We start from the raw sequence: 21,680 nt of genomic DNA, 5'->3' as shown, positions 1-21,680 counted from the left end.
TTAAGATAGAATACATGTGCTGGTTTCTTCTGAAACTGATAGGCTGCCCAGAGAGACTTGTTTCACTGTGATAGTAACATCTTCACTTCATTAACAGTTGTAGGGGAAGGAGAAGAGGTACAATGTTCCTCTCCCATTTGGGAAAGATCTTCTCCATGCTACCTCATGCTGTTGTGGGCCCAGGCACAATGGAGCCAGTGGCAGAGGGGGTGCACATACAACACAAGATGAAATATGGCCACAACTTTATTGATTACAGATGTCGGAAGGCTTAATGTAGGCATTGGAGGTATATCCTGAAATCAATGAGCCAAATTGCTGGTTGATGGTTAGATGATGGGGTTCAGCAAGATTAATTGTTACCCTCTGAATTGCACTGCATCTGGGTAACCTACCAAGATCACCATGAGGGGATACTAAGTCCTGTCAGCTCTTGAGCTGAGTATCTGCACATATAGCTAAAAAATCAAGTAGCAATCAGCTGGGGAGGAGGGGGCTTGTCTAGCAGAATGTAGGTGGGCATACACACTGGGTGAAATGTGTGTGTCTCAGCTCTACTTGCAAGAATTCTCTGAGACATGTTTACTTGAACATACACCTATGCAAAATTTCTCAATATATCTCTGCCATATCAACATAGGAGCAGAATGAAGTGGGCATAATAAATTCAGTCTCACAGTTCTTCAACTAGGCCCAACACAATGATGTAGCATAAAGAGGAATGGTGCGACCCAGAAAAAACAGAATAGGAGGATATAATAACGATAACCTTTACCAAAAAATATAGGTGATAGAGATAGATAGCTGATAGACAGACAGACAGATAGATGATAGATGATAGATGATTATAGATAGATATAGATAGATATAGATATAGATGATAGATAGATTTGGAGCAGAATGAAGGCATAGGTATATGCTTTCATCTTATTTTCCTTATTAATTGCTCCTTGTTGTTTAGCTCAGGTCTCAAAATAATGACATAACATTTAGGAGAAAAAATGCAACACAGTAACCCAGAACTGGATGATAAGATGGAGAAGATTTCCACAGCTACCATGTATTTTCCTTTGGTGCTCAGGTAGGTTGGAACAAAGGATAACCATACACTGCAAAACACCAACATGCTGAAAGTGATAAATTTAGCCTCGTTGAAACTGTCAGGTAACTTTCTGGCCAGGAAAGCCATAATAAAGCTAATAAGGGCCAGGAAACCCATATAGCCCAAGACACAATAAAACATGGTAGCTGAACCTTCATTACATTCTAGTATGATTTCTGCCTTTGCTGAGTGCATGTCTTTGTCTGGGAAAGGAGGGGAAGTACTTAACCAAAGAGTACATATGGCAACTTGAAGAAAGGAGCAGGAAAGGATGATAGAAATTGTCAATCTTTTCCCTATCCATTTTCTCATTTTTGAACCTGGCTTGGTTGCCATAAATGCCATAACCACGGTGATGGTTTTTGCCAAAATGCTGGAAAGAGCCACAGAGAATATAAAAGCAAACACTGTTTGTCTGAGAAGGCAGATCACATTTCCAGGCTTCCCAATAAAGAGTAAGGAGCTGAGGAAGCAAAGGAGGAGGGAGATGAGCAGGATGTAGGTGAGGTTCCGGTTGTTGGCTTTAACTATTGGGGTCTCTTTGTGCTTCATAAAAATTCCAAGAACTAAAACGGTGATCAAGGAAAAAGCAATAGTCAACATTGCTAAGATGATCCCTAAATCTTCTTTGTAAGAGAGGAAACTTAGAACTTTAACAATGCATTTAGTTTGGCCCTTGTTTGGATGTTGGTCTTCTGGACATTTGGTACAGGCATCCATATCTGAAAAAAAGTGAAGAGTGTTGAAGAAGTTGACCAATTTCTTTCCAAAGCAGTCAGTTCTGAGAGCAAGTGATAGTTCTCCATTTGTGTTATTATAGTCATTTGAATCACTCTAGGAGAAAGGACTTCCATATTTCCACAGGATGACAAGGTGGTCATAGGAGATAGTGGGATAAATCATCATTTTAAACACTCTTGCAGTACTTTGTAGTTTTAACAATATGCTTGCTAAAACTCCTATGTGTAGTTTTAACAAGCATATTTTTGTTGGTGGCAGTCTGCCCCTATAAACACTCTAGCCTCAACATTTTACAACACCTGTAGCATCTACTGAACTTCTGTTAGCCCCACATAGAGCACATTGGAATAGCTAGATATTGAGGTTGCTAGTGCATAAATAATTGTGGTCCTATTATTCCTATCAAAAAAAATTGATAAAATATCAGCTGCAAATTTTCAAGCTTCCAGAGTTGGATGCAGGAGCACCCCTAAATGACAAACCTATTATTTCAGAGTGAGCCATCCAGAATACAGAATAGACCAATCTCCCATATATGGGAATCACCTACATACAGTGCTTTGTTCTTCCCAGGATTCAATCTCACTTTATGGACTGTCATCACTTTGCCAAGGAAATAGTTCAGATCATAAACAGCTTATCCTGAATTAGACTTTATGGAGAAATACAGCTGTGTGTCATTAGCATATTGATGACACTTTGCCCAAACTCCTAATAACCAGTCCTAGCAGCTTCATGGGCCTCAACACTGGGGACAAGGACCATGCTGTTATCGGGACATAACTCTTTAGGTAGGTTAGAGATACCCCTCCATCTGCCCCACCACACCGTCTTCACCATCTTCCCAAGATGATAATATTCATGTCCAGAAAGTAGTCATTATAGGGTCTAAGGTGGGCTTCAACAGAAATGGATGCATTACCTTAAGTTTAAGGTCAATTGGAACAATTCCATCACACAGAGACTTGTTCACACCACCTGAGATCCATCTAGTCAACCCTATGTCTAATTGTCCTTCATCAGCTAGGAAGGACACATATCAAGTGGGCAAGCTGCTCATCACATCATTGCAAAGGTTCACATCATCAGGCCACATACACTGAAATACTCGTCCAATATTTAATCCTATGGGTTGCGACAACAATGTATTTTTTAAATGTATTATTACATTTATATACTCCCTTTCAACCTATAAAATTTGTATTGCCAACTACTTTTAAAAGTATTCAGGGCATATGCATTCTCCAAATATAACCATTATGTTGTGCTATGAAAATGTTTTGGTATCACTATACATTGTGCCTCTTACCCTTCTTGACAGAGATCATCCCTTCTGGACACTGAATACAATCATAGCAACAAAATTTCTCTCCCTCTTTCTTTTTCCTGCTATAGCCAGGGCAACAGTTGTCATTGCACACAGAAACAGGCAGCACCTAAGTGGAATCATAAATGAAAGATGAGCAATAAGAGATTAGCTTTCCTCATTCATCAGTCAACTACCATCTGATTTGAATCATGTGATAGGGGAATGAGGACAAAGCATTTGGCACAACTTTGTATCACTCTTCCCACTGCTTGGGAGATAAATGTGTGCAATGGGGAGCCATCTGTATGAATGTCTACCTGCATCAGCCATGACTGCTCTGTGCCTGTTCCAGAATTCAACATGAATAGAGAAGGCTGTCCACTACCGCAAATTAGTCCCCTGGTGTTTTCTAGGAACTACAGTATAAACTCAAGTATTTGCTGGTAAATTTCACCTGATTAAAACTTGGATGCCATTCAATTTGGTCATCATGAATGGTTAATTCCTTGCCAGAAGGAGCCTGAGGTTCCAGTCTTCCAACTTTTACTCTAACAACAGATCCATTGGAGAACATCAACCAGTTTGTAACATCAAAACCTGCAACTATTTCTCGATTACTGTCAAAGTGCACAATGTCTCCAGCACTGTTATTAAATAAGATGTTCTTAAGAAAATTATGGATCTATGTTAAAAGAGGAACAAAAGATGGAGTTAATTTTGAAATTATTTCAGGGAGCTTCACAAAGGTATGTCATATCTGAACAGTAGATGTAATGATTTGCTCCCTCTGTCTGCCATGTCCATCCATTTGATTCCAGGGATGGCCATTGGTTTTAAAACACTAGAGTCTTACCTCTAACCAAAACGAAATCTGCATGCATTTTAATGTAACTGATTTATGCAAACTTACACTTCCTTCTCCCTCTGGTTCCAAAGCTAGGCTACTTTTTAAACAAAAGTATTGATGTGTATATACCTGCCACAGTTGCATGTTCTGATATGTCCATCTCTCTCCCAATCTTCTGTGTTTGGAGTTCAGTTTGTATATGGCCTGCAAAGCATGTGCCACAGCATAGACAGCATTGTAGACATTGTAGCTATGGCCAGTCATGTGCATTTCAAACAGAATCCCAGGAAGGCTCTCCAGTGTCTCCTCTCCAGTACAGGTTTTCTTCTCCTCTTCCTCCTGCTCCTTAGAGGCTTTGAATGAACAAGTAAATGCCTGTTCCCAGAAGTCCTTTATAAAACCATCTTTTTTGGCCCAGAAAGGTTTTAACATCTGAATGAACTTTTGGAATCCTAATAGCTTATTTGCATGAACTGTAAAGGATATGGAACCATGGAAAGTCTGTATTTCCCAATTCTTCTGAACAGACAGTGATGCAAAATCCCAGTGGGATGTAATAATCCATACTTTACCCAGAGGTGGATATTCCATTAAGGGTGCTACAAGTAGCATTAATCTCAAAACCTGAAAGGACGGAGGCTCTCCATAAATAAAAAATACTCTGGGGTTTTGCTCAAAGACAATTGCATAATTTACTGAATGCTGTAAACCATAGTCCACCATCTCATCCACATAATTCCATTTTGGTATTCTTACTATGAATGCATAACAGATGCCATTCTGGGAAAGCATTGGCACAATTGCCTGTAAAAACCTGTCTCCTTTGTCATCATCCACAGCCACGAGCCCAATCCATGTCCATCCAAAATGCTGAAGTAACCGTGCAACTCCTATATGCTGGTAGGTTTCATCTGGGACCATCTGGTACAAAAATGGAAATAGAAGTTTTGTACCTTGTTGTGGCAAACATGATCCATAGGTCAGCTGAAATCAAATTCATAAGCGTTTTTTTAAAGGATGACAAGATCATTCTTAATTATTGAATCACAGAGGTGCAGGAGTTATTTGGGTCATGTGAGATGGACCACACTCTCTCCACTTAGCCTATTCTGGTGCACACTAACTCTACAAAGTTCTTTCAAACTTCCCTTAAATGGGTTATTATCCATTTTAGATTCATTACCCTTCTCTGAACCCATTTCCTGAAATAAAGATTCTGTACCAGAGAGGTGAAATCTCCTTATCCCCATGCACACAGCTTACTTGTGGAGTCTTTCGGGTTGCTGAAATGATGGCAATATTGGCAGAGATTTCAGAGATGCACCCTCCAATGAGAGCTATCAGATTGTTCTGATTGTCACAAATGAAGTTGGGGACAAACTTATGTTGTGTAGAGTGAAGGCTCAAGGTAGCTTTATACGTCATTCTTGCAGTGTAGTAACTATTGAGGATGTGGAATCCTAGCGATATATTTGATAAGATGTTGGGATTCTCATTGATCTCTTTGACAGCAAATGCTAAGGCCAGTATATGCTGGTAGTTCTTTGGCACAGATCTGTAATAAGAGTAACAGCTGTTTAATAAATTTACAACGTGTGTGTTTTTTTGTATTCTTCGTCCTTGCTCATTTGCAGGCACCCAAGTCACTTTTGTGACACTAGAAAGTAAATAAAAAACAGCATTCCTTAATAATAATGGTCTGCACATATTAAAAATTGGGTGAGAGATAAATAATATTGCCTTACATGGGTTCGTTAATCAAGATCTGTGTGGGCTGTTCCGTGAAACCGAGATGGTTATAGAGGAAGACAACTTGAGAAACAATGGCACCAATGATAAGGTTTCCCGGCTGGTAAAATTCATGAGGAATAGGGACAGGATCATCCAATATGCTGCAATTAATAGAATGTGTCTTACATACAGAATGACACAGCAGTGCAAGCAGCAACATGATCACTAGCATGATCCTGGTGAGAAAATTTTGCCTCCAAACATAGATTCCCATGCTTCCAAATGCAGCATTGGATGTGACTGTTAGTAGTTTTGCTACATCCTTGAATGCTGAATGATATTGTTGCTAAACAGGTTTACCACATGTCTAGTTAGGGAATCAGTGCTCCGAGATCCTGGTTGTATGTTTAGAAATATCATCTTATCTGTCTGTGTCTCCAAACACTGCATTTCTTGTATATCCTCATTTCATTGTGTAAAGAGGAGTGTTTAAAATCAACATACAGATATCTTTATGTATCATGAGCAAAGAAACCAAAACTGTAACTTTAACCCTCAATCTGTATTTCAAAGGAATGGAATGTACATGTTATTATTTCCAAAGCACAGCCTATGCCTAGATCAAATTTAGAGTAACACAAGGGTTTTATAGTTCTCTTCAAATGCTGACTATTGATCTTGCTTACAGACTCTGGAATCTCCAGTGGGCCAGAGGATAGAAAGCAGTAATTTTCTGAATGATAGGAATGATTATTATTTCACCAATGTGCTGTTGGCCTTTGAGGTTGCATCATTCTTGACTAGGAAGTTATTTTTTTCCTAAATTTTGCAGCTATACTTCTTTGAGAGATTATATGTAGCACATAGCTGAGTAAGCGCAGGACTACAATTCAGTTCCCTCATGGACTCTCCTTCCTTGGAGGTTTTTATACAGAGGTTGGATGGCCATCTGCCATGGATGCTTTAGCTGAGATTCCTGCATTGCAGGGGGTTGGACTGGATGACCCTTGGGTCCCTTCCAACACTATGATTCTATGATTGTATAAATGCTCCAGTTTAAAATCACAGCCTGAGGAATTTTATCATGTTTATGGCTCCATGTTCCTTAACAGATCCCTTTCCAATTTTCTTTGTCCTACTTATTGTTAATATTATGACAATTATTAATTTGCTGAAGTAAAATATATTTGGCTATACAGAACTATCACAATTTGATTTTCTTGACTGGGCAGGGTGACCTGAAGGTGTGGATGGTTAAATTGATCTCCTTTTCGTGATCTTAGGGCTAACAGCAACCTTCCCTCTTTGTAAGTTTGGTGGAGATGTTAAGTTTTCTCCTGACATATTCTAGAGGACTTAGGAGGGGGGAGTTCTGTCCAACATACATTGCTCTTCTGTTGAAACCTTAACTGATGTGCAGAATGCAGTGCTGGCCCAGAAAATTGAGACAATTTATCATAAGTGCCCTCGCCCACTTAGCAACTTAAACATTTTGACCACTTAAACATTTTGAGATCATTCCCCAGAACTGAAAATGATGAAGTGAACTGAGAGACTGTTTATAGACCCTGACACACACCTAGAGTTTATATTATGTATGATTTTCTATTTATTTATTGGATTTATATACCACCTTTCTTTTGAGGCACCCGAAGTGGTGTGCAATTTCAACATTAAAACAGGCACATTATATAAGCTGAAGATTGACAGAGTCCTTGCATGCCAACTGGGAGCTGATGATATAGGTGCTTCTTGCTTCTGCCTTGCCTCATGGCACATAGTTCTTTAGCCGTCCCAGGGAAGTTGGGGTGGGACCTGCGTCAAAAGTTATGAAAAGTAAGGTGGTATGCTAGGGGGTTTATGGTGATAGGGCAGGAGATAAGCTAGCCACCCTTTGTTTCCAATTGTTATAAATGGTCTGCGTAAATTTATTGAGGAGTTTTAACTTCAATCTAAATTTATGCTTCAATAATGGAAAAGCAGAAAATGGAACACCCTCATTTCTTTTAGATTCTAAACCCATCCGTCTGGAAAATTAGGAATAGTATGATGGAAGTGATTTGACAGATAATATGTTACTAAATTGGATAGGCCCCAGTCATCTTCTTCAGGAAAATACAAATTTGGCTTGTTTTTACAGGGTTTCTTTTTCTGAGCAAATCTAAAAGTTTTGTACAGCAATAGATTTTCTGACATCCAAAGTGGAATTGTTTGAAATAGATAGCTTAATCATTTGGTGACGTTAATCTATCTATGATAGAAAAACTCTCTTTTTTTCTGGCACTGAATGTCATTGAGTATCATCTGCCAAACTCGGCTGTATTTATCATTTCTAGTAATTTGGATGTCAGGCTTGGGTCTCTCCCACACACACAAAATGACTCCGGCAGTTAATTATTTCAGATTTATTTGTCAATTAAGAAGCCTCAGTTGGAGCTCAGCTAATTTCAGTCCTCCTCTGATGAAACAGTTGCTGGAATTGAGGTTTGCCCCCTTTTCCCTCAACAGGAAAAACGCCACCTTCTCTTCCTGTTAGTTTCATGCTTCTCATTTAATCTTGTGAGTCTACGAGACCGGGGAGATTTCACTCCCACTATTTCTGTCAGTATCACTATCTGAGCTTTGTAGCTGCATTTCTGCTCTCTGTGCTTCTTTGTGTACAAAGGTCAAATTCCTGTGGTTGATTCTCCCCACTCTCACCTCCAAGTAGAGTTAACCTTGTAGTATCTTTTTTGTGAGGGATAAAGCGGCTAAAACACAAGTTCTACAACCTTTGTAGGAAAAAGAAACTTGTTCACTATGATAGCAATGTCTTCTATATGAACAATTATGGGGGACGGAACACAGGTAGTGTTCCTCTCTCATTTGGGAAAGATCTCTCAACTGCTACCCAGGGGCAGCCCACCAATGAAGTGGGGTGAAACAGCCATCTCAGGTAGCAGAAGCCCATGAGGCAGTGCCCCTGTGGATGCCCAAACCCCACCACTGGCACCACCACTGGGAGAGAAGCAGAGCCAGTACGGACACCAATTTCCATGAGATCTCATGAGATTTTACCAAAATCTTGCGAGATCACACAGGGAGTGAGATATCTCATGACATGTTGGTGAGATTTTATGAGATCTTACAGGAAATAGGGGCCGATGCTGACCAAGGAGGTGTCAGAGCAGGTCGAATGGCAGAACCAGCAGCACTTCCCATTTTACCTCAAGTAGTGAAACGGGATGCACCACCCATGATGCTAAATAACTGCACACTAGGCACCAAAGCTAGATATTTCTCCTCAGAAATCAAGTAGCAGTCACCTGGGGGGGGGGCGGACTGGACTAGTAAAATGAAAATGGACAGGCACTTTGGGTGACATGGGTCTGTCTCAGCTCTACTTGCAAGGATTCTCTGAAGGATGCTTGCTTAAACAAGCGCCTATGCAGTACTTGCCAACTCCAATGAAAATATATACAGGAGTAGAAAGAAGAAGTGGACAGAATAACATTCATGACAATGTTATCCATATAGCTTGTTTTCTCTAGATCTATTATGCTATTCATTCTCTCAGTTATTCAGCTGGACTCTAACACAATGATGTAGCATTTAGAGGAAAAGATGCAACCCAAAAGGCCAGAATGTGATGATATAATGCAAATGACTTATACAGCAAAGTAAATATATGTATATTCAGGAGCAAAATGTAGTTGTGGACATAAGTTTTCATTTTATTTTCCTTATTAATTGCTTCCTGTTATTCAGTTCAGGCTTCAGTGCAATGATGTAGCATTTAGGGGAAAAGATGCAGCCCAGTAACCCAGCACTGGATGATAAGATGGAGAAGATTTCCACAGCTACCATGTATTTTCCTTTGGTGCTCAGGTAGGTTGGAACAAAGGATAACCATACACTGCAAAACACCAACATGCTGAAAGTGATAAATTTAGCCTCGTTGAAACTGTCAGGTAACTTTCTGGCCAGGAAAGCCATAATAAAGCTAATAAGGGCCAGGAAACCCATATAGCCCAAGACACAATAAAACATGGTAGCTGAACCTTCATTACATTCTAGTATGATTTCTGCCTTTGCTGAGTGCATGTCTTTGTCTGGGAAAGGAGGGGAAGTACTTAACCAAAGAGTACATATGGCAACTTGAAGAAAGGAGCAGGAAAGGATGATAGAATTTGTCAATCTTTTCCCTATCCATTTTCTCATTTTTGAACCTGGCTTGGTTGCCATAAATGCCATAACCACGGTGATGGTTTTTGCCAAAATGCTGGAAAGAGCCACAGAGAATATAAAAGCAAACACTGTTTGTCTGAGAAGGCAGATCACATTTCCAGGCTTCCCAATAAAGAGTAAGGAGCTGAGGAAGCAAAGGAGGAGGGAGATGAGCAGGATGTAGGTGAGGTTCCGGTTGTTGGCTTTAACTATGGGGGTCTCTTTGTGCTTCATAAAAACTCCAAGAACTTAAGCTGTGATTGATGAGAAAGCAATAGTCAATATGGCTAAGATGATCCCTAAATCTAATTTGTATGACAGATAGGTTAGAAACTTGTGAATGCATCGAGCTTTGTCCTTGTTTGGGTATTGGTCTTCTGGACATTTCACACAGGCATCCATATCTGAAAAATGAAAAGAATGGTTCAAATATTTCTATAGGTTGACATACATAATTATAGAAATTGCAAATTCCAATAATCCATTTAGTGTAAAGCTTGCTGCTGATGGTTTTTTCTTCCTCTTTTTAAAAAGTGAGTCAGAAATTCTTGTTGATGTACTCCAAAAACAAACAAGGCAAAAACAAACAAGATGAATTTTAACAGGGAGAAATGTAAAGTATTGCACTTGGGCAAAAAAAATGAGAGGCACAAATACAAGATGGGTGACAGCTGGCTTGAGAGCAGTACATGTGAAAAGGATCTAGGAGTCTTGGTTGACCACAAACTTGACATGAGCCAACAGTGTGACGCGGCAGCTAAAAAAGCCAATGCAATTCTGGGCTGCATCAATAGGAGTATAGCATCTAGATCAAGGGAAGTAATAGTGCCACTGTATTCTGCTCTGGTCAGACCTCACCTGGAGTACTGTGTCCAGTTCTGAGCACCACAGTTCAAGAAGGACACTGACAAACTGGAACGTGTCCAGAGGAGGGCAACCAAAATGGTCAAAGGCCTGGAAACGATGCCTTATGAGGAACGGCTAAGGGAGCTGGGCATGTTTAGCCTGGAGAAGAGGAGGTTAAGGGGTGATATGATAGCCATGTTCAAATATTAAAGGATGTCACATAGAGGGAGAAAGGTTGCTTTCTGCTGCTCCAGAGAAGCGGACACGGAGCAATGGTTCCAAACTACAAGAAAAAAGATTCCACCTAAACATTAGGAGGAACTTCCTGACAGTGAGAGCTGTTTGACAGTGGAATTTGCTGCCAAGGAGTGTGGTGGAGTCTCCTTCTTTGGGGGTCTTTAAGCAGAGGCTTGACGACCATATGTCAGGAGTACTCTGATGGTGTTTCCTGCTTGGCAGGGGGTTGGACTCGATGGCCCTTGTGGTCTCTTCCAACTCTATGATTCTATGATTCTAGGTGCTGTGATAGTTTTCCATTAGCAGTTTAACTAAGCAAGCACAAGGACACACATTTTTATTTCACTAACTCATTTTTATCATTGAGAATCTCGGTTTCAACAGGTTCTATGAAATACATAATAAACAAATAGATGGAGTAGCTCAAGTAACTTATAATGGACCATGGATATTCTCTGAAGTTTGATACACATTAATGCAAATGAAGAGCATCTGCCATAAGTTATACAAGTTAATATATTGCAGGTGGGAAATACAATGAAAGCCCCCCCCCCCGAACCGTTAGGCTGTTTCATTGTACCTGAGAATCACTAACTACCTTTCTTTAAGGAAAAAAGAAAAAGGCAACGATCGTATTTATTCTGCACGTTTAATTTTTAATATCTGCTGTATAGTTCAGTCAGGTAGAACATGAGACTCTTAATCCCAGGGTCATGGGTTCAAGCTCACATTGGGCAGAAGATGCCTGCATTGCAGGGGGGTTGGACTAGATGGCCCTCATGGTCCCTCCCAACTCTACAGTTCTATTATTCTAAATTAAAAAGTATGAACAACAAATAGGGACAAGTTTTTGTTTGTAAATATATACCCATCTACACATAGTCTTGTGAGAGGGTCAGATTTGCTTTCTGGCTCTATTGTCTCCTGTATATCGAATCAATAAGCCTATGTTTGTCCCTGGCTGGATCTAGACACATCAAAGAAGCATTTCAGTTTAAAGCATTGGAAAGTAAAACATGGAAAACAGGTGGAGAAAAATGGGACTCCGTGTCACCATCTCGTGGCACAATGTTATATTGTACATACAATGCATATAAATCGCTTTTTCATTACCAGTCTAACTGAGTCCCCTGTATAATGTGAGGGAGTCAGCTCTCCAAATTATATGTGTTAAAATAATAGGAATAAGAAAGATGTTTATTTCTCTAAAATATAATAATATGAAACACAACGTTAAAAATTCCTGTCGTCTGAAAGGGGAAGCGAGGGGCAGAGATCGAGGCCAAGGATGAGAGACAACAAAATGTGGAAAGAACAACAACGTGTGTTGTCACTCTTTGTGGGAAGGAAGTGCATTTTTGAACTCTTCCAAGGAGTGCAACAAAACTATTCTTAAAAAGAATAGGACTTTTAGCAGTTTGGAAATAACTTTAAAATATGGGATGAACAAATGGCTAAAAAGAAGATAAATGCTCATTGTCAGATAACCACTCATCAAGCAAATCAGAAAAAAGGTCAATAAATAGATTGCACCAGTAGCAAAACAAAAATGCATGTGATCCATTCATTTCTATAAGTTATCTGGAGGAAACACGCTAGTAGTTTATTATGCCCAACAAGATAACGTAGAAGGCAATGTACACACATATTAAAAAGCCAAGTGCCACTTTTCTTATCTCAAAAGCTCAATGAAGCACAGCATTCATTAAAGATATGTTCTGAATAATTATAATTCATATATACAATAATTCAAATTGTGTGGTAAATATTGATTCCTTACATAGGTTTGTCAATCATTATCTGGGTAGGCTGCTCCATGAAAGAGAGGATGTTATAGAGAAAGAAGACCTAAGAAACAATCTCACCAATGACAATGTCTCCTGGCTGGTAAAATTCAGGGGGAATAGGTAGGGGATCATCATGTATACTGCAGTTAATAGAATGCATCTTGCATACTGTATGACACAGTGATATAAGCAGCAACATCACCACCAGCAAGATCCTGTTGGTAAAACGTCCCTTCAAAAACTGTGTTCTCATGATTCCAATTGCGGTATTCAGTCTGGCTGTTTTCAGCTTTCCTAGAGCCTTCAGTGAATGGTGGATGATATTGTTGCTACACAGATTTACAGCATGGCAGTTTAGGGAATCTGTGTGCCAATTTCATGCTACTTTATTTCATTTTGTCTCTAGCCATTCATTTTCCTTTAACATTGTGTCTTCTTTATCTCTTCCATTTATCCTCTAAGGATGAGTGAAGATTTTTTGTTTTTTATCTTTAAACAACTTCCTATTTGTTTCTGCAGGTCAGGTGTTAGTAATATTGTTCTGGTGAGCAAAGGCACCAAAATGTAAACTTGTGAATTCTTAGCCTGTTTCCCGCAGATAATGTTATGCAAATTACAGGGCATACGTGTTATTTTATATTGGTCAATGAGCTTCAGTTTTCCACAGTAAGAATCTAGGAAGTAGAAAATAAACTGGGCCAGCAGGAGAATGTATGAGGAACAGGGAGGCAAATAGAAGACTTCCCACTCAGCATGTTTTGGTCCTGTTAAGATGGTTCACTTTCCAGAGAGCTTTAGTTTTCCCCCTTTCATCTGATACAACCAACTTTTTTGTCAAAATACTGAACAATGTATGGAATGGAATGAGGACCTGGGCAGTTGACACAGTTGCTTCTGAGCACCCTCTCCTGGAGTTAATAAAGGTCTATGCTATATCCTGGAGAAGAGAGCAATGAAACAGGCTGGGAGACATTTGGAGCATATGTGGAGAAAGAATCCCAAAGAATTCATCAGAATTCAATGTGATTTCTGACTCAGTGGTAAAAGTGAATAATTTTGCTTTCTCTGCCTCTATTGCATCGTACGTATACTATCCAATGGATTTTTTTTCGGATGGTTGAAATCTATTACATGCTGGTGCAAGGAAGGAGGGAGGGGTTGAACCTCTTGGGAGCTGGATGTTACATATCTGTCAGGCTATAGCTTTGTGTTTGCTTCATGGTTGTTTTTCTGCTACTCTAATCATGAAAAGCACCCGCCCCCCCAAAAAAAATCTACACAAAGTTTCAAGCAGCTTCTACAGAAGAGACACAGTATAGTGTCATGATTCTGATATATCATGCCTACTCTCCTATGCTTCCTTTTCCACAATTATGTAGGGTCTTTGTTGAACTTGGGTTTCAACCGATGCCCTCAATGTACTTAGAAGGGAAATACATTGGAATAGTTCATAGGGCATGGAAATGCATTTATGGATGTAATCAGGTTGAGGATAAAATAAACTATTTGTTGATTTGTCCAGATAAGATTTTTAATCCTCTATTCTTTACTGTTCCTCACATTGAACCCCCAGTGATTGTAATTTAAAGCTTTTATGCTGTAAACTTTTATGTTGTAGATTTCTTTAGAATTTATAGATTCATATTGCATGGGTTTAGTGTAATGCCTTGCCTTTGCCATCTGTTACTCATTGTGAAGGCATTGGGCTATATACAATAAATTGAATTTCATATGCAACTGCATATACAACATTGCATGTATTGTAGCTATGCCTATGCATGTTCATTTCAAGCAGAATTCCAGAAAGGCTCTCCAGCTTCTCCTCCCTAGTACAGGTTTTCTCTACTTCCTTAAATAGGTTTAGGAAACAGCTGGCTGCTTGTTATCAGAGGTCCTGAATAAAACCACGTTCTTCTGCATGGGAAGGGTTCCTCATCTAAATGAATTTTTGGAAGCTGTAGACTTCCGGAGGCGGCGCGAACAGCAATGGCGGTCCTCCTCTAGTGCTGAGGAGGAAGCTTGGCAGAAAAGGGTCGTCCACTACGGCAAAGCGGAGACCCACAACGGAAAAACCGCAGGCAGCAAGAGTCTGCGGCCGTGGGACTCGGCGGGCACCAGAAGCGGCTCTCAAAACTGTGAAGAGACCCCGTAAGGAGCCTCGGACAGTGGAGGGGGTCGCGGCGCTGTGAGTTGATCGCTATTCTGCAAAGTGAAGCCGCGCAGCTGCTGCCGGTGAGCGCTGACCTTTTTTCCTTGAAATACTGACTACAAGAGGCAACAATCCGTGAGTAAAGCTGAGACTGCATTAAAATTAAAATTGAGCAAAAATAGAAATTTGGTTGAAAGCGGAGAGACGTTAAAAAGGAAGTCCGTCTTCCGCTGTTGCGGCAACATCAAAGCAAAGATTCCGATGCATGGTGCCTTTAAAGAAGCTTTAAAATTAACTGTCTTTGGCTCCCATTGAAGCGGATCTGTGGCAAAGTGAAGATTTAAGTTATCTTTGTGATCTATTTTATTGGAACTGTATTAATCCTCCTCTTTTGGGAACTATAAACTTTTTACTGTGAAACCCCAGTGCTCGGGCTGCCTGAACAATAGAACTATCAGCTTGCTGACTTAGCTACATGATTACTGAGATAGGTTACAGGCTGAGCACTTATAGATCTGCAGCTTTGAAACATCAATTGGCACTTATCAGAGACAGTGTAACTTCTTAAACTTTTTAAACCAACTCTGCTAAACTCTAACTCTTTGAAGGTTTCTGGACATTGAATTGGACTTTATAGACTTATTTTGGTTTGCCTTCTTCCCTCAAGACATTTTGAGCTCCCTCTAGAGGAGTTTACTGCATTTTTTCTTTTCATTCCTCCTGTGTGACTGTTTATACTCTGGGCTGTTGTATTCCCATGGGAACAAGTTATTGACCTTGACCAGTAGATAAAGTTGGTATGAGTGGCGCAAGAAAAAAGGAGTCTAAAGAGAAGGAACCCAGAAGAACCAGACAAACAACTTTAGCCTCAGCCTTACAGACACGTAGATCGTCTGTTCCTATTTTGCCCCCGGCAGGAGAAGAAGAAATTGTGCCTTTTTTTCCACCAGCAGGGGAAGAGGAAACTGAACAATTATTGCTGGAAGGTATGGCTGCAGGAGCAACTGCTTCAATTTTAGAAAAAATCTTCGAAAAATTGGAATCTTTGGACAAGAGAGTGGAATCTCTGGACAAGAAAGCGGATGAACAAACGGCCAAGACTGATCATAATACAACCTGCCTAAATAAAATATCTGAACAAGTGGCTCTGAATGTAAAATCAATTGGACAATTAGCTGAGGACACGGCTGAAAATCGCAAATTGGCTGAGGCAACTGCTCAGAAAGTTGAAAATTTGGAACAAGAGGTAAAACCACTCCATAAACAAGTTGGTGAGCAACAGACATATTTGTCTATGATAGAACTTCGGAACCGGGAGAATAATTTAAGGTTAAGGTCAATATCAGAGCTTGAACAAGGAAACCTAAGTGAGTTCCTGACCAAAGAATTTTCTAAACACTGGGCTTTGGAGGAAGAAAAGGACTTTAAAATCGTGTCGGCTTTCAGACTTGGAAAATTTGCTAGGAAAGACAAACCCAGAGACTGTTTGATAATTCTGAGATCGAAGGAGGAAAGAGACAAGATATTGGGCCTACACTACGAAAAACCTCTAGACATTTCGGACAGGAGAGCTGAAATTTACAAAGATATTCCGAAACAACTCTTGGACCTTAGATCCACCTATCTGGAATTGGTTAGACTGTTAAGAAGTAACTCAATTATCTTTAGTTGGGAATTTCCCCAGGGACTATCCTTCACCTTCAGAGGGAAGAAGGTCAAAATTAAAACACCTGAAGATAGAGACAAATTTCTAATCGCCTACGGAGAGGACCTTCAAAAAGGGATTGAAACACCTTCAGGGCTTGAACTACCAACTGCACCTCTACCCTTGGAACCTGAAGACCCAGAGAAAAAGATACCACCCCCAGATAAATAACAGATTTATTCAGGATGTCTCTGCAACTTCTGAGCTGGAACATTCATGGATGTAATTCCCTGGAAAAAAGGAGGAAGATATTCCACATATTGAAAAAAGAACAATTGGGCATTATTTGTTTGCAAGAAACACATGTGACTAGGCTCCATAAAAAAGTGTTAATAAATAAAAGATTAGGCCAGGAATTTATTTCTTCGGATCGAGTGAAGAAGAGAGGAGTGGTGATTTATGCAAAGGAGAGCCTGTCACCTAAATTTTTATTCGAAGATGAGCAAGGAAGAATTTTGGCAATTGAAATACAACACCAAGGAGAGAAGATTTTGATATTAGGAATTTATGCACCAAATGAGGGGAAATCAGAATTTTACAAGAAGTTGCATGAGAGCATGCTGGATTATCTGGACTATGACAACATCATTATGATGGGAGATATGAATGGGGTCGTATCAACCAACATGGATAAGTCACAAAGTCAAAACGTGACAAAAGATGGCAGACTACCAAAGACCTTTTTTGAACTAACTGACAATATGAACTTGATTGATATATGGAGGATAAAGAACCCCCTGGGAAGAGAGGGAACATTCTTTTCTGAAGCTCAACTGACATGGACAAGAATCGACCAAATATGGATATCTATTTTTTTTTAAAAAAATAATTTTTATTGGGTTTTTACATTTTATAACAACAAACACACACACAAAGACAAAAACACACAAACACACAAATACAATTACATACCCTAATTTTCTTTACCCACTTTCATTGACTTCCCCCCACCCCCTCCTCTTACATCCCAGTTCCAAAATTAATTCAGCAAGTTCTTACCTAACCTCTTAAAGATATTCATATTGTTTTTAAAAATTAAATTCTTTTTGTTTATCTATATTCAACTTATCCAATTCTCTTATAATCATTAATTTCTTTTTTTTTAAGGTCGATCTAACTTCCCCTCCACAAATTTTCCCTTTATTATATTAATTATAGGTCACATTGACCAAGTAAAACAAAACATAACATTTTATAGTTCTATTCTCTCCCCCCCCTGCCCCGGTTTCTGTCCCTTCCCAGACAAATGTCCAAAAAACAAACAAAAAATAGTTCTTAGCCCGGATTCCTCACGTCCGAGGCATCTGATTCTCTGTCAGTCCCTCTCTGCCAACTATGTTGGTAATCCTCTTTGTTGGTCCTAAGACCCCGAAGGAGTTCAGTCAGAGTCACATCATATTTTCTTTCATCCAGAATGTTAAAGAGTGTTTGCTGCGAAAGACCATCTAGTTTTCCATACTCAAGAGAAAAGTCCCAATCATGTTGCTTTATTCTTTTTAGTTTTAATATTCCAAGTACTCCAGGGACTTCTCTCTTCTTCTTTCTCATTTTTCGCAGGTTTGTAATCCAAAGGTCTTCTTGCTCATACTCTAACAATGCAGATTCCTGGTTGATATTTTCCACTTGTAGTGTCTGAACTCCTTCTTTCTTCTCTGTCAATTCCAAAGGCATCTCTTCCTGCTCAGCTGCAGAGTTTTCCAAATATGGATATCTAGAGGTCTGGCACCCAAGACCAGAAAGGTGGAAATCTGCCCAAAGACCTGCTCCGACCATAACGCAGTAAAGATGGACATGACATTACTACCAACCGGCTCCTTTAGATGGAAGATGAATGACAATTTGTTTAGAGATCAGGAGATCATTAAGAAGGCCCAAAAAGTTTTGAAGGATTATTTTGAGATAAATTTGAACACTATGGTGGAAAAAAGAATCATCTGGGACGCAAGCAAGGCCGTGATGAGGGGGTTCTTGATACAACAGAATGCTGTAAAGAAAAGGATACAAAATGAGAAAAGAGACAAGATTTTGGAGAAACTTAAAGAATTAGAGAAGAAGTTAAGATCAAACCCGAAGTCACAGCCGATTTTGAGAGAAATTAAACTTTATCAAGCACAGTATTCTAAATTGATCAACCAGGAAATAGAGTGGAAAGTTAAATTGATGAAACAAAGAACTTTTGAATCGGCGAATAAATGTGGGAAACTGCTAGCATGGCAGTTGAAGAAGAGACCAAAACTAAACACAGTTACAAACCTAGTGATTGAAGGAAGAAACATTCAGAACCCTGTGGAGATTAGAAAGTGCTTCCAGAGATATTTTAAAAAACTATACACTCAAGGGCCGCAAGACGAGGATGAGATAAAACAATTTTTGAAAAAGAATGGACTATCAAAATTGTCACAAGAAAATAGATCAATCCTGAACTGTAAAATAACACGACAAGAGATTGAACAAGCCATTCAGAACATGCAACTGGGCAAATCTCCAGGGCCAGATGGGCTTACCTCCAAGTATTATAGGACACTGAAAGACTATTTGATACAACCATTGATGGAGGTCAGCAACGAAATTCTGGAGGGGAAGAAGGCGCCGGAATCGTGGAAAGAAGCATTTATCACATTGATACCAAAATCAGAAACTGAAAAGACACAGTTGAAGAACTACCGCCCCATCTCCCTTTTAAATGTGGATTACAAATTTTTTGCAGATATCTTGGCAAGTAGATTCAAAAAAGTCTTAAATGAAGTAATTCATAAGGACCAGGCAGGCTTTCTCCCAGGTAGACATTTGTTTACTAACACAAGGAACATTATTGATATTTTGGAACTTTTGCAAACAAATATCAATACAAAAGCAGTGTTGATTTTTATAGATGCGGAGAAGGCCTTTGACAATATTTCCTGGAAATTTATGAAGAAAAATTTGGAAGGGATGGGAGTGGGACGGGGTTTTGAAAACGGGATTGACGCAATTTATTCAGAACAAAAGGCTAAATTGATAGTTAACAATGTGGTAACAGAAGAGTTTAAAATTGAAAAAGGAACACGACAAGGCTGTCCTATCTCCCCATTGTTATTTATTTCGGTTCTGGAGGTGCTCTTGAATATGATTAGAGGGGACCGGTTGGATGAAGGAATTCAGGTCGGAGCGAAACAATACAAACTTAAAGCTTTTGCAGATGACCTAGTTTTGACCCTGCAGGAGCCAGAATCTAGTACGAAAAGAGTATTACAATTGATTCAAGAGTTTGGTCGGGTGGCGGGATTTAAATTAAACAAGCAGAAAACTAAGGTATTGGGAAAAAACTTGACAGATTCAGAGTCAGAACGGTTTCAGAAAGAGACAGAATTAAATGTGGTTAAAAAAGTAAAATACCTAGGGGTAAACATTACAGCAAAAAACCTGAGTCTATTTAAGGACAATTATGAGAAATGTTGGTCAGAAATTAAAAGAGACTTAGAAAGTTGGACAAGACTGAAACTTTCCTTGTTAGGCCGAATTGCTGCTATAAAGATGAATGTATTGCCAAAAATGTTGTTTTTGTTTCAAACATTACAGATTGTGGACAAAACAGAGTGCTTCCGGAAGTGGCAGAGAGACATTTCTAAATTTGTCTGGCAGGGCAAAAAGCCCAGAATTAAGTTTAAGATATTAACTGAGGTGAAAGAAAGAGGGGGCTTTGCCCTGCCAGACCTAAGGCTGTATTACGAATCAGCAGCTTTCTGCTGGTTAAAGGATTGGCTGCTTCTGGAAAACACTGATGTTCTGGATTTGGAAGGTTTTGATAACGCTTTTGGTTGGCATGCATATCTATGGTATGACAAGGTTAAGATTAATAAGAACTTCAAGAACCATATTGTCAGAAAAGCAGTGTTTAATGTCTGGACAAAATACAAAGACTTACTGGAAAATAAAACTCCAAGGTGGCTCTCACCATTGGAAGCTAAGGCCCGGAAAAGACTCAATACGGAGGCCAAATGGCCGAAGTATTGGGAAATATTAGAGAAAGATGGAGATAACTGGAAATTACAGAGTTTGGAGAAAATGAAAGATAAAGTGCGAGATTGGCTACACTATGCTCAGATTAAAGAAGTGTTTAAATTAGACAAAAAGTTAGGATTCCAGGTGGAAAAATCGAAGCTGGAAACGGAATTGTTAGAGCCTAAAACCAAAGTACTTTCAAGAATGTACAACTTGCTGTTAAAATGGAATACACAAGATGAAATGGTAAAATCAGCTATGATAAAGTGGGCACAAGACATTGGGTACAATATTATGTTTGAGGACTGGGAAAGGTTGTGGACCTCTGGGTTGAATTTCACTGCATGCAATGCTTTGAAAGAAAATGTTATGAAAATGATATATAGATGGTACATGACCCCAGTTAAACTTGCAAAAATATACCATTTGTCTGATAACAAATGTTGGAAATGTAAAGGAAACGAAGGAACATTCTTTCACCTCTGGTGGACCTGCCCCAGAGTGAAGGCTTTCTGGGAAATGATATATAATGAGCTGAAAAAGGTATTTAAGTATACCTTCACTAAGAAACCAGAGGCCTTCCTTTTGGGCATAGTCGGCCAGAGGGTGCTAAAGAAGGATCGAACTTTTTTTATGTACGCAACAACAGCAGCAAGGATACTCGTCGCTAAGCATTGGAAAACCCAAGATTTACCCACACTGGAAGAATGGCAGACGCAACTGATAGGCTACATGGAACTGGCTGAGATGACTGGCAGAATCCGAGACCGGGGAGAGGAGACGGTAGAGGAGGACTGGAAGAAATTCAAGACTTACTTGCAAAAACATTATAAACTGTATGAATGTTAAGCTGGAGGCTAGATCATAAACAACTTGGCACCATTAAAATAGATGATGTGATTTATGAAGAGAAGTTCAAATTTGATAATGATTAGGTTAAATTTAAAATTGTTTAAGATTTCAAACAAGTGTAGATAAAATGTGTGAAATAACATCTGGAGATTAACTATTAAAGAATAGAAACAGGGTGATAAATTGC

The 21,680-nt window shown here is 39.4% G+C and overlaps 1 protein-coding gene across 1 annotated transcript in view; it reads right to left on the bottom strand.

Annotated features, from left to right (window-relative positions):
* Nucleotides 1-922: 922 nt before the first annotated feature.
* Nucleotides 923-21,680, bottom strand: part of LOC309326921 (vomeronasal type-2 receptor 26-like) — a gene marked incomplete at both ends in the record, with an annotated part of 101,695 nt that continues 80,937 nt past the window's right edge. Inside the window, 4 exons of the mRNA XM_081835950.1 lie at nt 923-1,824; nt 3,153-3,279; nt 3,607-3,834; nt 4,129-4,983. Of these exons, the coding sequence (XP_081692076.1) occupies nt 923-1,824; nt 3,153-3,279; nt 3,607-3,834; nt 4,129-4,983 (2,112 nt within the window). The remainder of the gene's footprint in view (nt 1,825-3,152; nt 3,280-3,606; nt 3,835-4,128; nt 4,984-21,680) is intronic.

Source organism: Podarcis erhardii, assembly GCF_964252035.2.
Source record: "Podarcis erhardii genome assembly, chromosome: 13".
In the NCBI taxonomy this organism is placed as follows: Eukaryota; Metazoa; Chordata; class Lepidosauria; order Squamata; family Lacertidae; genus Podarcis; species Podarcis erhardii.
Note: the sequence above shows the minus strand (reverse complement) of the source record. Positions and strands in the feature narration are given on the sequence as shown.